This window comes from Astyanax mexicanus, chromosome 4 (genome assembly GCF_023375975.1).
Source record: "Astyanax mexicanus isolate ESR-SI-001 chromosome 4, AstMex3_surface, whole genome shotgun sequence".
Classification (NCBI taxonomy): domain Eukaryota; kingdom Metazoa; phylum Chordata; class Actinopteri; order Characiformes; family Acestrorhamphidae; genus Astyanax; species Astyanax mexicanus.
In genome coordinates, this window is record NC_064411.1 from 58,406,980 (window position 1) to 58,423,581 (window position 16,602).

The 16,602-nt window shown below is 40.6% G+C and overlaps 1 protein-coding gene across 1 annotated transcript in view; it reads left to right on the forward strand.

The window, feature by feature from the left end:
* The window catches only part of col11a1b (collagen, type XI, alpha 1b), a 132,353-nt gene that overhangs the window by 35,117 nt on the left and 80,634 nt on the right, over positions 1-16,602 (forward strand). The window contains exons 5-8 of the mRNA XM_049476727.1: positions 2,191-2,316; positions 6,525-6,626; positions 6,782-6,877; positions 9,001-9,336. Coding sequence (XP_049332684.1) covers positions 2,191-2,316; positions 6,525-6,626; positions 6,782-6,877; positions 9,001-9,336 — 660 coding nt within the window. The remainder of the gene's footprint in view (positions 1-2,190; positions 2,317-6,524; positions 6,627-6,781; positions 6,878-9,000; positions 9,337-16,602) is intronic.

Here is a 16,602-nt window from a genome sequence, read left to right on the forward strand (position 1 = left end):
TGATGTTTACGTCTCGGGTTCGTCCCTCTCGCTGAGTGTTTGTCGGTATGTCACGGCGTTTCTGTTTGTTGTACGGCGGGAAGTGAAATTCCCTCCCGGAGGTTTTTTTACGGCGGGTTCCGCCTCCTAGGAAGCGTCATTTTCTGACCATAAAATGTATTCCAGAAGCTTTAAGCTGCTGCAGATGTAGGCCCTGTAATTTTATGTAATTTTCTGTGTGGTTGTAACTTTCTCAGGCCACCCTGCCGGCCCCCCAAACCTTCATCCCTCCGACCGCCTCGCGTCTCCGTCCCCCTTGTACTTTTACTTTTACTGTTACTTTACCTGTTTACCTGTTTACACCTCCCAGTGTAGAATCACTCCTCGCTCTGGTCCGCCGGGGGATTTCCCAAAGCCTGCTGGGACTTATTTTATATTCTACGTCCTCAACATAAAGAAACAGCCAAGAGAAAGAATAAAAGAAAATAAAATAAAAGAAAAGAAAATTAGATTGTGCTCAGAAATGTCTTGATTTAAATTTAGAAGCCTATAACATTTCCCAGCTAAAATCAAGAGCTTATAATGTTCCACAGGTAAAATTAAGAGCTTAAAATGTTCAATGGGTAAAATTAAGGATCAAGAATGTGAAAGTAAGGACCAGTCATGGTTTACAGATAAAATTAAGAGCTTCTAGTGTTTCACAGGTAAAATTAAGGAAAAAAAATAAAATTTAGGGACAGACATGGTTCATATGTAAAATTAAGGGCTTATAATGTTCCACAGGTACAATTAAGGGCTTATAATGTTCCACAGGTAAAATTAAGAGCTTATAATGTTCCACAGGTAAAATTAAGAGCTTATAATGTTCCACTGGTAAAATTAAGAGCTTATAATGTTCCACAGGTGAAATTGAGGGCTTATAATGTTCCACAGGTAAAATTAAGGGCTTATAATGTTCCACAGGTAAAATTAAGGGCTTATAATGTTCCACAGGTAAATTTAAGAGCTTATAATGTTTCACAGGAAAAACTGGAAACAGGAAAAGGCCCCAGAATGTGAAATTAAGGGCAGTCATGGTTAACAGCTAAAATTAAGAGCTGAAGATGTTTCACAAGTAATTCTAAGAGCTTATGATGTTACACAGGTAAAATAAAGTATCAACAATTTGAAATGAAGTACCGGTCATGATTTACAGGTAAAATTACTGAGTAATAGCTCAGCACTCGGGTCAGCCGGGTGTTTTTCTGAGGCTGGGGTTTATTTAAAATCCTCACTGCAAACAGAAGCTTCTGAAATCCAAGAATTCCCTGGGATCAGATCGAGCACAGAGCCGATTGGATGTAAAGTCGGGGGGCGGGATCTGATTTCCTCTCTCAAAAACTTCATGAAAAACAGACGAGTGCAGATTTTCCACATGAGGGAAATGTGATGATCAGATGGCGGCAGAGTTTGAAATGGGATTCCCTCGCCTTCTGGTCCTAATTAAAAAAATAATACGGGGTTCTTTAGATCGTATGGAAGAGTTAAAAATTCACCATCTAACCATCAGCAGTGTGCAGAAAATATAAGGGCCAAGAATTTACCACAGGTAAAATTAAAGGCCTGTAATGATTTACAGGTAAACTTAAGAGCTGAAAATGGTGGGTAAAATTAAGAGACAATTATGTTTCACAGTTTATATTAAGGCTAGTCATGTAAACTTAAGAGCAAATCATCTTTTTTAGGTGAACTGAAGAGTTCACACATTAAATTAAGGACCAATAATGTTAAAATTAAGGAATAAGAATGTAAAAGTAAGGACCAGAAATATAAAGGTAGGGACCAAGAATGTAAAATTAAGTACCAATAAAGTACAGGAAAGTAAAAGTAAGGACTTAGAATGTACAAGTAAGGATCAAAAACATAAAATTAACGACTATACAAGTAAAAACATTAATCCCAGTCTTTATTCACTTTAAAATTAAGAGTTACAGGGCCAATAAAGGGCTGATTGTTCCGCTGTTGTAATGAAGAGCTTTTATCTGTGTAATTAATTATCTGTGTAATTATCTGTGTAATTATTTGTGTAATAATCTGTGTAATTAATTATTTGTGTAATAATCTGTGTAATTATCTGTGTAAATAATTATCTGTGTAATTAATTATCTGTATAATTATCTGTGTAATTAATAATCTGTGTAATATATGTATATATTTTTGATGTGTTTTTAGGGAGATATCCAGCAGTTGCTGTTGGTTGCTGATCCTCGAGCTGCTCAGGATTACTGTGTTCATTACAGTCCGGACTGTGATACTCCTCACCAGGATACGCCCCAGGCCCAGGAGCCCGAGGACGAGGTCAGTCAGCCTGGACTTCATTACCTTTAAAAATGTACTAAAAGTAATTCTATAGTTAAAAGTGGAGCTTTAGAGACAGAGCTGGACAGCGCTGGTTCTGTTGGGTTATAAGGGTTAAGAAGATCGTAGTTTATCACAGGTTTTAAACTAAAATGTAAAATGATGTTTTTCCATGGAGGACTTTTAACGTCTAGAGTAATAAAGCATCTGTACAGTATTTTCTCCTTCATTTTCTCTCTCCACATTATCCTTATCACTTCATTATTACCTGTTTCTCATTATCTCTCTCATTATCTCTCTTCCTTGTTATCTCTCTCTTTTTCATTATCTCTCTCATTATCTCCTGCTTCAGCAGTATCTTTGTTAATTCTTCATTATCTTTCTTTTTCATTACCTCTCTCATTATCTCTTATATCACTCTCTTTCTCATTATCTCTCTCTTTCTCATTATCGCTCTCTTTCTCATTAACTCTCTTTCTCATTATTTCTCACTTCAGCAGTATCTTTATCAATCTTCATTATTTTTCTTATCTCTCTCTTTTTAATTATCTTTCATTATCTCGATTATCTCTCTTTCTGATATCTCTTACTTCAGCCTTATCTTTATCAATTCCTCATTATTATCGTTGTCCCTCTTATTACCTTACTCATTATCTATTTCTCATTGTCTCCCATTATCTCTCTCTCATTATCTCTCTTTCATGCACTGTATCTCTTCCCCATTATCTCTGTAATTCTCTCAATATCTGTCATTACCTCTCTCTATCTCATTATCTCCTTTTGCTCTCATTCTTTTTCCACTGTTTTTTATTATATATATTTTTTTTTATGTCTCTTACTCTCATTCTGTCTCTCTCGTTTACTCTCTCTTCCCCATTATCCCTTATTATCTCTCTATCTGTTCCTCATGTCCCTCGTTATCTGTCTCTTGTCTCGGGATATGTCGCAGGTTTTAAATTGAAGGGCAGGACATTGTTTTTCCTCGGTGGATTTTTTTGAAGTCCCGAGCGAGCGGCGATATTTTCCGACAGTATTTCAGGGAATAACTCATGAGCTCAGAGTGGAAACATTTCCCCCCTTTTCCACGGGGCCGAAGCCCACTCTGGAGGGGCCCAGTGATATATTTCACTAATGGCTTCAGCAGGCTCCGGCGCTCGCTGGGAAAGCGCTAGCCTCTTGCGCCGCAGCTCGCGCCGGGAATACCTGGAAAAGTGGAGTTGGGTCTTGGGGCTGTTAGTGAAAAACCCGGCGATTGTAGCGCCGATAAATCAGCGTAACTATAGAGCAGAGTGTTGAATATCTTCCATAACAGGGGCTGGAAAATTCAGCTTCATACGCGGCGCTGAACCGAGCCAGAGAGGGAAAAAGCTCTTAGTGAGACGGTGGGGAGTTTTAAAAACAGAATTACGTTATAATGCTGCCGCTGACCCTCGCCGACCCTCGCCGAGCACCGTCCACTCGCCTGGACCACGATGCACCCTGAAGATCTGACAGCCTGACATCTATTTCCATTATTTTCCGTTTATACCGAGCAGCAGCAGGACGTTCAGAACATTCAGAGCCTTCAGAGCATCCAGAAGGACCTGGGTTTCCTCCAGAACCCCCCCTCATGCCGTTCCCCCACATCGTTACCCCTCATGCCTTTCCCCACACCGCCCCCCATGTCGTTCCCCCCACTCCTTTCCCCCATGATGTTCTCCCTCGCCTTCCCCCACGCCATTTCCCCACACCGTCCCCCCACACTGTCCCCCCACGCCGTTCCCCCATGCCATTCCCCCACGCCGTTCCCCCACACCATCCCCCCACGCTGTTCCCCCACACCGTTCCTCCACACCGTCCCCACCACACCGTCCCCCCCACACTGCACCCCCACACTGTTCCCTAATGCTGTTCCTCCACACTGTCCCCCCACATCGTTCCACCAACCCCATCCCCCCACACCGTCCCCCCACACCGTTCCCCCACACTGTCCCCCCACGCCGTTCCCCACACCGTTCCCCCCACACCGTCCCCCCACACTGCACCCACACACCGTTCCCTCACGCCGTTCCCCCACACTGTCCCCCCACACCGTTCCCCCATGCCGTTCCCCCACACTGTCCCCCAACCCCATTCCCCCACGCCGTTCCCTCACGCCATTCCCCCACACTGTCCCCCCACGCCGTTCCCCCACACTGTCCACCCACGCCGTTCCCCCACACCTTCCCCCCACGCTGTTCCCCCACACCGTCCCCCCCACACCGCCCCCCACACCGTTCCCTCACGCCGTTCCCCCACACTGTCCCCTCACGCCGTTCCCTCACGCCGTTCCCCCACACTGTCCCCCCACACCGTTCCCCCATGCCGTTCCCCCACACTGTCCCCCCACGCCGTCCCCCCAACCCCATTCCCCCACCGCCGTTCCCCTGAGCCGCCTGTGCTCCGAGCCACGTGTCGAACCGAACGGCACGTTTTTAAAACCTCTGATATTTATGATTTTCATCCCGTTTCACTGCTGCAGACGGACCTGGCCCGAGACTCCACCACCATAAATCCATTCCCACTGGAGCTCTCACGCTCTCTCTCTCTCTCTCGCTCTTTTTCTCTCTCTCTCTTTTTCTCTCTCTCTCTTTTTCTCTTTATCTCTCGCTGTTTTTCTCTCTTCACCATTACCTACATTTACAAGTCTGATTGGAATCTGTAATTATTAAAATTGAATTCACTCTTGAAAGAACATTAAAACCAACATACTAACTCAAATTAAATGCTTATTTAATCAGGTACAATAGTCTTTATCTGATAGTCATTAAGGATAATGTTACAGAAGGAAACAAATCAAAGGCAAGACAAAATGAAGAACATGGCATGAGTTGTTAATGATAATGTAATTCTATTTTTTTATTTTATGGCCCCTTTTCATTATCTCTTTTTCAAATTATCTTAATCATTATTATTTCTCTCTCATTATCTCTTCCTTTATCATCTCTTTCATTCTTTCTTTTTCTAATTGTCACCTCTTGTCTATCTCATTAACTCTTTTGCTTGTTATCTTTATCTTTCTCATTATCTCTCTTTCTCATTTCCTACTTCAGTGTTTCTCATTATCTCTTCCTTTATTGTCTCTTCCATTCTTTCTGTTTCTAAGTCTCACCTCTATCTTCTTACCTCCTTTCCTTGTTATCTTTAACTTTCCCACTATCTCTCTTTCTCATTTCTTACTTAACATTCTTTCTCATTATCTCTATCTTCATTACTGTATCTTTTTTTTTTTCTCAATCCCTTTATTTCTCTCTCTCTCTGCAGTAACTGGAGATTGGCCAGTCCAGCTCTGGCTCTGTTTCTCCTCCTGTTATGTTTATTAGCTCAGCTGTTTTACTGGGACTCGTATTCCAGAGTGAGCCATAAACCAGTAAAACCAGTAAAAAACAGTAAACCTGCAGTCTGCCTCAGATCAGTGTTTGGATCGGGCAGGGTCGGGGTGATTAGGGTAATGAGAGCGTGATGTTTCTGATTAATTTAATTCTAGTTTAAACCTGAGGTCCAGAGGGTTCAAGTGGGTACTGAGATCAGACGAGAGATCAAATGAGAGATCAGACACAAAAGATTAAAAGCAGAAAGTCAAGAGATCAGACGAGAAATCAGACGAGAGATCAGATAAAATCAGATGTTAATTCAGACGAGATCAGGCAAGATATCAGACACAAAAGATCAAAAGCAGAAAGTCAAGAGATCAGACAAGAGCTCAGACAAGAAATCAGGCAAGAGATTAGACTAGAGATCAAACAAGAGGTCAGGCGAGAGATCAGATGAGAAATTAGACGAGAAATAATAAGATGAGAGTTAAGATGAGAGACTACAAGAGGTCAGATGAGATCACACAATGTCGTAAGAGATATCAGACAAGAGACCATTCAAGAGATCAGATGAAAGATCTGACAAGAGATCAGACACAAGAGATTAAAAACAAAAAGTCAAAAGTTTACACTTAAGATCAGGCGAAAAATCTGATGAGAGGTCACACAAGAAATGAGACAAAGGTATCAGATGAGAGATCAGACACAAGATTAATTAAGAAATCAGATAAGAGCACAGACAAGAACAAACAAGAGATCAGACGAAAGATCAGAAGAGAGATCAGATAAAAGATCAGACTACAGATCAGATGAGACATCAGATGTTCTGATCTATGTTGATCAGATCTAATGTATCATGTTCTTCTCTTTTTTCAGTATAATACTGAGTACACAGAGTATGGAGATTTCTATGATTACGCCGAGGGAGAACTCACACCTACTGAAGTTCCGGTTACTGAGATTAAAACTGAAACTAAGGTAAAAAAACATGTTTTTAAGATAAAAGTTCTGGAGATGCAGCAGATACTAAACCATGTCCTGCTGCTGTATCTCCAGATCTGTCCCTGATCTGTGTTCTACAGGACACAGCGTCCTGAGCGTCTCATAATGATTTGTGTATGCTTTATTTGTAGACCAGCACCACTGATACCGAGTATTACGGTGAAGTGGAGTACGGAACTTTAGACGGATCTAAAGCTGAAAACCCCACCACGTCCGTAACCAACGAAGTACGTACCAATCACACCACTTCTCTTACACTATCTTATCCACCCACCCATCTATTCATCTCTTTATCCATCCATTTATCATCTCCCCATTTATCCTGCTATCCCCCATCTGCCATGTATCCCTCTATCCATATATCTCTTCACTTATCCATCAATTTTTCTAATCCATTCTGTTGCTAACAACTTGGTCATCTGATACATAACATGATACAGGGGTTGTGATTCAGTTTAGTTTTCCAGCACCGACACTGGAGCAGTATTAGCATTAGCTGCTAATTGCGCTAAGTGCTCTTTTGTCGTTCAGAGGTGAGTGTTATCGGCCTTATTGGACTGTAGCCTGCTGCTAACCCCGACTAGCACTGCTGGAGCAGCATTAGCATTAGCCCTTAACCGCACTAAGCGCTAGCTCTTTTGTTGTTTAGAGGTGAGTATATCAGGAAAGGGAAACATGGCTACACCCATGTTCCTTACTAGTGTTGCATAATAAACCTTATAATTCTGTGCACCTTATAGTACGAAAAATACTGTAGAAAATTCCAATTCAGTACTGTTGCAAAACTAGCAAAAATAAATACTGTGATACTTTTGATATATTGTTAATTTCTTACAACCCTAATAAGAAGTTAGAGTGGTAGGTGATTTTTGTGCAGATCAGTGTGAGAATAAAGATTTTATGTCTTCATTTACTGAGATTGATCTTCAGATTTTAATGTAATTCAGATGAAGCGGAGTGTAAACTCTGCTGGTGTGTATAATATACCCCTGTCACATCTGGTACTGTTAGCTCCTCTGTCCCTTCCACACCAAGCTCTAACGGAGGTTCTCAGGTCAACAACTACACTACCCAGAATGCACCACCTGCTGACATCACGCACTCACCTGATCACGTGACACCTCACCTGCTTCCACCAGGAAGTCCCGAATACTGATTACTGGCACTATAAAGGTGCACGCCAAACAGACTACCACGCCGCGTATTGTAGGTTCTCCTCATTACAAAGCGTTCTATATCTCTTGTCTCAGTTTATCTTGTGTTTGACCTTGCCTTTGTTTTCTCGACGCCGATTATTGCCTTTGCCTCTGATACTGGATTGCTTGTGTATTACCTGGACTGTGTTTTCACTACTGCCTCTTGGATTACCTCTGATATTGGATCTCTCGTGTATGAACTCTGGACTGTTTCTCGTTTATGGTATGGTTTCGTCTTCATTGCTCTGTTTACTGGTGATCACCCATTTTTCTGTTACATCTGTTTATTGTTATAATAAACTTTATATATTTTTATCAGTATCTGCACGTGTCTGCAATTCTGTACAAACCATGACAACCCCTCTGGTCGTGGTGGCGAAAGATCTGCAGACTCTTTTATTGGGTTTTTCCTGCTGAACCATCGCTTCAGTAACATGAATGGAAGCATAATGAGGAACATTCTGGGTTTAAACTGGATCAGTATGTCTGTAATAAAGCCTGAGCCAAACTTCTGCAGATCATCTACCTTTAGGACCTGGTCCAGCCCAGTGCCCTGCTCCCATTACCAACAACAATCCCAGTCATTATCCAGCTAAACTCACCATTGCTCCCTTTAATTCATTAAAAACATCAAACGTTCAGGGCAGATGTTCCAACTCTAACTTTTTTGGTCTTCATTGCCTTCTGCTATTCATCCTTCCACCCACCCACCTATCTCACCAGACAAAATCAGATGAGAGATCAAACGAGAGGTCAAATGAGAGTACGACGAAAGATTAATTGAGAGATTAAATTGAGAGATCAGGCGAGAGTTTAGACGAGAGATCAGGCGAGAGGTCACGCAAGAGGTCAGACGAGATTCAGAGGAGAGGTCAGGCGACAGAGATCAGGCGAGATTCAGAGGAGAGGTCAGGCAAGAGGTCAGATGAAAGATCAAGTGAGAGAGATCAGGCAAGAAATATCAGGCGAGAGATCAGACACAAGAATAAACGAGAGGACAGAAGAGAGGTCAGGTGAGAAATCAAAGAGAGATTAAACAAGAAATCAGACGAGAGATCAGGCGAGAGATCAGACACTAGACCTATAACTGCAATAAACTGATGATGTATGATTTTAAACTCCTATTCTAACCTGTTTCCGTCTCTCTGAAACAGAACGTTGCGTATGAAGAGGAGATTGAAGCCGACTACATCACCGGGGCGGAGCAGGTGGGAGCCGATCCCACAGCGGCAGCGGTGGAGACCCTGGAGACGGTGGAGAACGTGGAGACCGTGGAGACGGTGGAGGAGGCTAAAAGCACCGACGGGTCGGAGGTCACGGATTTTAAGGAATACGATTTGAACGAGTACGAGGCGAAGGAGCTGGATCCTAATCATTACGATGACGGATTTTACGATTACACCACCAACGGAGCTAAACCCACCGCCTCCGCGTACGAGGACGAAATCGGACCCGCCGTTCCCGCCGAGACCGAATTCAGAGAGAGCAGCGTAAGTGGGCGTTGCCCGGCACCAAACATCTTCACTTCTGCCCTGAGATTTATCATGTGACCAATAAGGTACAACAGACCAATGAGTGGCGGAAATTAGCGGTGAAGTTTCAGAAATATGGGTTGCAGGTGTGGTGCGGTTTGGCACTGTAAAAACTATGGTGTAGTTATAGTGGAGTGTATTTATGGTCTTATGATGGTGTGGTTTGGTGTTGTGTATGGTGTCTGTATATGTCTATACAGTATATATGTGTGTTTGTGGTGTATTTAAGTGATTTATTTGGTGTGTATTTGAGGCGTGTGTTTGGTTGTGGTGTATGCTAGTTGTAAGATTTAGTTTATTGTCTGGTTATGGTGTGTTGTGGTGGAGTGTTTGAATGTTTTGGTGTGTTAGTGTATATTTGGTTTGGTGGTGGTGTTGTAGTGTGCTTTGGTATATTTGTGATGTGGATTGGTTAAATTTCTCGTAGGGATTTAATGTGTTTTGGTTGGTTGTGTATTTTACTGGTGAGCTTTGGCGTTTTTCGTTTTTTTTTGTTGACTAATATGATGTTTTGTGGCATGTTTTTATGTGTTTTGCTGTTTGTTATGTTCTGGTGAGATTTGGCGTGTTTGGCGATGCATTATTGTAATCTGTTTTTGTAATTTGTTGGTTTTAGGTATATTTTTGTCTGTTTTGGTGAATGGTTTTCCTGTATGTTGGCATGTTGTGGATATTCATATGGTATGTCTTGGAGTGATCTGTGGTGTATAGTAGTGTATTTTATTTATAAATTGTCTGGTACTTTAATGGTGGGGTTTAATGCTGCATTTTTGTGGTGTATTTTTGGTTTGACTGTGTTTTGTTGTGTCATTTTAGACTTTTTGCAGTGTTGTTCTGTTTTTTTTTTTTAATGAATTGGAATATTTTGCTGTTTTGCATTTTTATTGTGACATTAATTTACATTTTGGGGCATCTTTCGTGGCATAATTTACTTAGACTTTGCGCTGTTTTGTGATGTGATTTATAGACACACTGTGGTGTGTTTTTGTTATTGTGGTGTTTATATTGGAGCTTTGTAATGTGTTATTAAATTTTGCATTCAAAAGAAAGTTTAGAGATTTAAGCAGGGTTATTGTGGAGTGATGAGCACTGATATTGCAGTGTTTTCTGTAATATTTTGGTGTTTTGAAGTGTTATTATACAGAATTCTACAGTATTAGAATTCTTGCAGATACTGTATATTTGGTGTATGTTTTGAAGTGATATTGTGGTGAGATTTTGCTGCATTATTTTGGAGGGATGTAAAATGTTATGTGGGTGTTTTTGTGGTGTGTTTCTGAAGGATATTGTGGCTTGTTTTTCTTGCTTTCTTACTGAGATAATTACAGTGTTCTGTTGGTTTGTTTGCAGCATTATGGTTTAGTGTTGGATATCTTCATTTTGTATTTTATTGCATGAACAGTATTTTAAGGTTGCAGTGTTGGTGCTGTATTGGAGTGTTAGTGTTGTGTATTTGTACAGTTTGTAAGATTTTTGCAGTGTTATTTCTGTATGTTTTTGCTGTGTTGTGCTCTTTCAGCCTCATTGTTCTTTTTATTAAACTTTCTTGCTGTTTTGTAAACATTATGAAGTGTCTCGCTGTGTTGTTGTGATGTGTTTTGCAATGTTATTTTATAGATGTTATATTTTTATTTTATAGCATTACTGTGGTAGTGTTTTGCAGTGATTTTGTGGTGTGATTTGCTGCAGTACTTTAGAGTGAGTAACATGGTTAGGGTTAATTTTGCTGTGTTTTCTCTGCTATTTTGCAGTTTAAAAAATCTTTGCATGGTTTTGTGGTGGGAGCTGTAATTATGTTGCAGATGATTTTGCAGTAATATTATGGTTTATTAGGTGGTAATATTGTCTTGCATTGTTTGGTGTTGTTTTGGAGTGAATTACATTGTTATGGTGGTGAGTTCTGCAGTGATATTTTAGTGTTTTTCTGAATTATTGTTTAAATTCAGTGTTAGATTAGTGTATTTTGCATTGATAATGTGAATTGTTTTGCATTATTTGTTGCAGCATTTTTTTTCTTTTTTTTTTAGGGTGCTTTGCTGCATAATGATGGGTTATTATGTTGGTGTGATTTATGATATTCTGTATTGCAGTGATATGGTGTGTTTTGTGGTGTTATTGTGGTGTTTTTTGGTGTTATAGTGGTGTTTGTGTGTTACATGCTGTCGCTGTCCAATGAAAAAAACGATTAGAATAGAAATACTTCAAAATAACCTGAAATAAACTCTTTTTGCATTGACTTCCATTGAAATTTGGAAGGTTTTTTCTCTCTTCTGTAAAGTTGCTGTTCTGGAGATACTTGTTTTTATTGGACAGCAGCAATATACACATATTTTTTATTTTATAATGGTGTGTTTTGCTGGATTTTTAAAAGGTTTTAAAAGCTTTTTTACTGTTTTGCATTTGTATGAGTTGTGGATTGTCGTTGTGTGTGTGTGTTGTAGTTTCAGTGTGTAGTTTTTTGCTGTTTTGTAGTGTAATTATTGTGGATTCCGCAGTGATACGGAAGTTTTTCACCATTTTTCTGTAATTGTTTGCAGTGTTGGGGATTATTGTGCTGTTATGTTGTATTATTGTTTGATTGGATGGTTTTATTCTGCTATGGTTTGCAGCAGCATTGTGTTGTTGTGTTGTGTGTTTATATTATAGTGTTTTCTAGTGTTATAGATTTATAGATTTTATATTTTTATTTTGTGGTATTACTGTGGGATGTTTTGCAGCAATATTGTGGTGTGATTTGCTGCATTATTTACAGTGAGCCCACTCAAACTTTAAAGAAAACCACAGTTATGCCAACTAAATTCTTTATAAATTTTTATATGTAATAAATATTCAATTCAAATATTAAGTCTCAACAACTTAAAAAAATCACTTTATTTTTGTAGTTGAGCTCATTTAAGTTCTGCTGACATTTTTTTATTATTTTTTTTTACAAAAAAATTGAACTAATCAAACTCAGGCAGTGAGTTTGATTAATGTAGTGCATATAGTCTATATACACTCAGTAACACACAAAACACTATTATATAACACAGTATATACTGTATAAATCCCAAGAAAAGGCAGCTGCAGCCTTAGAGAATGCCTACCCAATGATGTTAAGTGAGAGGTGGGAGGACACGCCCATTATGCAAATATCCTTACCTATGTCAGGTAAAAGCCCCTGCAGAATTGCTCAGTAAACCCTGTTTAACAAAAGACTCAAACTGAGCATGTGCAGTAGAGCAGAGTAGTTGGCTTGGCCTCAACTAGAGTTCATCTACAATTTCTACATTTTGCCAAAACAGATTATTATTAAGTTACACCAAATTTTTACTGATAAACCTTAAAAAAGTGATTTAATTGCTGTTGTTTACAGTAAAATTAAATATATTTGAATTGATAAAAAAATCAAATTAAAGAGAGTTTTCTTTTATTACATTGTGTGATTAGTTTTTGTAGGTTTTAATCTGTAGTATTTTAAACTTGAAGAGTAATATCTAGTGTTTATTAGTATATTCTGCACTGTAACTGTAATTACTCTGTGTTGCTCTGTGGGATTTGCAGTAATGAGGTAAGTTTTGCAGAGTTACTGTGCTGTGTTTTGTAGGGTTACTGTGCTGTGTTTTGTAGGGTTACTGTGCTGTGTTTTGTAGGGTTACTGTGCTGTGTTTTGCAGAGTTACTGTGCTGTGTTTCGTAGGTTACTGTGCTGTGATTTGTAGGTTTACTGTGCTGTGATTTGTAGGGTTACTGTGCTGTGTTTTGTAGGGTGACTGTGCTGTGTTTTGTAGAGTTACTGTGCTGTGATTTGTGGGGTTACTGTATTGTGTTTTGTAGGGTTACTGTGCTGTGTTTTGTAGGGTGACTGTGCTGTGTTTTGTAGAGTTACTGTGCTGTGTTTTGTAGGGTTACTGTGCTGTGTTTTGTAGAGTTACTGTGCTGTGTTTTGTAGGGTGACTGTGCTGTGTTGTGTATGGTGACTGTGCTGTATTTTGTAGAGTTACTGTGCTGTGTTTTGTAGGGTTACTGTGTTGTGTTTTGTAGGGTTACTGTGCTGTGTTTTGTAGGGTTACTGTGCTGTGATTTGTAGGGTTACTGTGCTGTGTTTTGTAGGGTGACTGTGCTGTGTTTTGTAGGGTGACTGTGCTGTGTTTTGCAGAGTTACTGTGCTGTGTTTTGTAGGGTTACTGTGCTGTGTTTTGCAGAGTTACTGTGCTGTGTTTTGTAGGGTTACTGTGCTGTGTTTTGTAGGGTTACTGTGCTGTGTTTTGTAGGGTGACTGTGCTGTGTTTTGTAGAGTTACTGTGCTGTGATTTGTGGGGTTACTGTGCTGTGTTTTGTAGGGTTACTGTGCTGTGTTTTGTAGGGTTACTGTGCTGTGTTTTGTAGAGTTACTGTGCTGTGTTTTGTAGGGTGACTGTGCTGTGTTGTGTAGGGTGACTGTGCTGTATTTTGTAGAGTTACTGTGCTGTGTTTTGTAGGGTTACTGTGTTGTGTTTTGTAGGGTTACTGTGCTGTGTTTTGTAGGGTTACTGTGCTGTGTTTTGTAGGGTGACTGTGCTGTGTTTTGCAGAGTTACTGTGCTGTGTTTCGTAGGTTACTGTGCTGTGATTTGTAGGTTTACTGTGCTGTGATTTGTAGGGTTACTGTGCTGTGTTTTGTAGGGTGACTGTGCTGTGTTTTGTAGAGTTACTGTGCTGTGATTTGTGGGGTTACTGTGTTGTGTTTTGTAGGGTTACTGTGCTGTGTTTTGTAGGGTTACTGTGCTGTGTTTTGTAGAGTTACTGTGCTGTGTTTTGTAGGGTGACTGTGCTGTGTTGTGTAGGGTGACTGTGCTGTATTTTGTAGAGTTACTGTGCTGTGTTTTGTAGGGTTACTGTGTTGTGTTTTGTAGGGTTACTGTGCTGTGTTTTGTAGGGTTACTGTGCTGTGTTTTGTAGGGTTACTGTGCTGTGATTTGTAGGGTTACTGTGCTGTGTTTTGTAGGGTTACTGTGCTGTGTTTTGCAGAGTTACTGTGCTGTGTTTTGCAGAGTTACTGTGCTGTGATTTGTAGGTTTACTGTGCTGAGATTTGTAGGGTTACTGTGCTGTGTTTTGTAGGGTGACTGTGCTGTGTTTTGCAGAGTTACTGTGCTGTGTTTTGCAGAGTTACTGTGCTGTGATTTGTAGGTTTACTGTGCTGTGATTTGTAGGGTTACTGTGCTGTGTTTTGTAGGGTGACTGTGCTGTGTTTTGTGGAGTTACTGTGCTGTGTTTTGTAGGGTGACTGTGCTGTGTTTTGCAGAGTTACTGTGCTGTGTTTTGCAGAGTTACTGTGCTGTGTTTTGTAGGGTTACTGTGTTGTGTTTTGTAGGGTTACTGTGCTGTGTTTTGTAGGGTTACTGTGCTGTGATTTGTAGGGTTACTGTGCTGTGTTTTGTAGGGTTACTGTGCTGTGTTTTGTAGGGTGACTGTGCTGTGTTTTGCAGAGTTACTGTGCTGTGTTTTGTAGGGTTACTGTGCTGTGTTTTGTAGGGTTACTGTGTTGTGTTTTGTAGGGTTACTGTGCTGTGTTTTGTAGGGTTACTGTGCTGTGATTTGTAGGGTTACTGTGCTGTGTTTTGTAGGGTTACTGTGCTGTGTTTTGTAGGGTGACTGTGCTGTGTTTTGCAGAGTTACTGTGCTGTGTTTTGTAGGGTTACTGTGCTGTGTTTTGCAGAGTTACTGTGCTGTGATTTGTAGGGTTACTGTGCTGTGTTTTGTAGGGTTACTGTGCTGTGTTTTGTAGGGTTACTGTGCTGTGTTTTGTAGGGTTACTGTGCTGTGTTTTGTAGGGTTACTGTGCTGTGTTTTGTAGGGTTACTGTGCTGTGTTTTGCAGAGTTACTGTGCTGTGTTTTGTAGGGTTACTGTGCTGTGTTTTGCAGGGTTACTGTGCTGTGATTTGTAGGGTTACTGTGCTGTGTTTTGTAGGGTTACTGTGCTGTGTTTTGTAGGGTTACTGTGCTGTGTTTTGTAGGGTTACTGTGCTGTGTTTTGTAGGGTTACTGTGCTGTGTTTTGTAGGGTTACTGTGCTGTGTTTTGCAGAGTTACTGTGCTGTGTTTTGTAGGGTTACTGTGCTGTGTTTTGCAGAGTTACTGTGCTGTGATTTGTAGGGTTACTGTGCTGTGTTTTGTAGGGTTACTGTGCTGTGTTTTGTAGGGTTACTGTGCTGTGTTTTGTAGGGTGACTGTGCTGTGTTTTGCAGAGTTACTGTGCTGTGTTTCATAGGTTACTGTGCTGTGATTTGTAGGTTTACTGTGCTGTGATTTGTAGGGTTACTGTGCTGTGATTTGTAGGGTTACTGTGCTGTGTTTTGTAGGGTGACTGTGCTGTGTTTTGTAGAGTTACTGTGCTGTGATTTGTGGGGTTACTGTGCTGTGTTTTGTAGGGTTACTGTGCTGTGTTTTGTAGGGTTACTGTGCTGTGTTTTGTAGGGTTACTGTGCTGTGTTTTGTAGAGTTACTGTGCTGTGTTTTGTAGGGTGACTGTGCTGTGTTGTGTAGGGTGACTGTGCTGTATTTTGTAGAGTTACTGTGCTGTGTTTTGTAGAGTTACTGTGCTGTGTTTTGTAGGGTTACTGTGCTGTGTTTTGTAGGGTTACTGTGCTGTGTTTTGTAGGGTGACTGTGCTGTGTTTTGCAGAGTTACTGTGCTGTGTTTTGTAGGTTTACTGTGCTGTGATTTGTGGGGTTACTGTGTTGTGTTTTGTAGGGTTACTGTGCTGTGTTTTGTAGGGTTACTGTGCTGTGATTTGTAGGGTTACTGTGCTGTGATTTGTAGGGTTACTGTGCTGTGTTTTGTAGGGTTACTGTGCTGTGTTTTGCAGAGTTACTGTGCTGTGTTTTGCATAGTTACTGTGCTGTGATTTGTAGGTTTACTGTGCTGTGATTTGTAGGGTTACTGTGCTGTGTTTTGTAGGGTGACTGTGCTGTGTTTTGCAGAGTTACTGTGCTGTGTTTTGCAGAGTTACTGTGCTGTGATTTGTAGGTTTACTGTGCTGTGATTTGTAGGGTTACTGTGCTGTGTTTTGTAGGGTGACTGTGCTGTGTTTTGTGGAGTTACTGTGCTGTGTTTTGTAGGGTGACTGTGCTGTGTTTTGTAGGGTGACTGTGCTGTGTTTTGTAGAGTTACTGTGCTGTGATTTGTAGGGTTACTGTGCTGTGTTTTGTAGGGTTACTGTGCTGTGTTTTGTAGGGTTACTGTGCTGTGTTTTGTAGATTTACT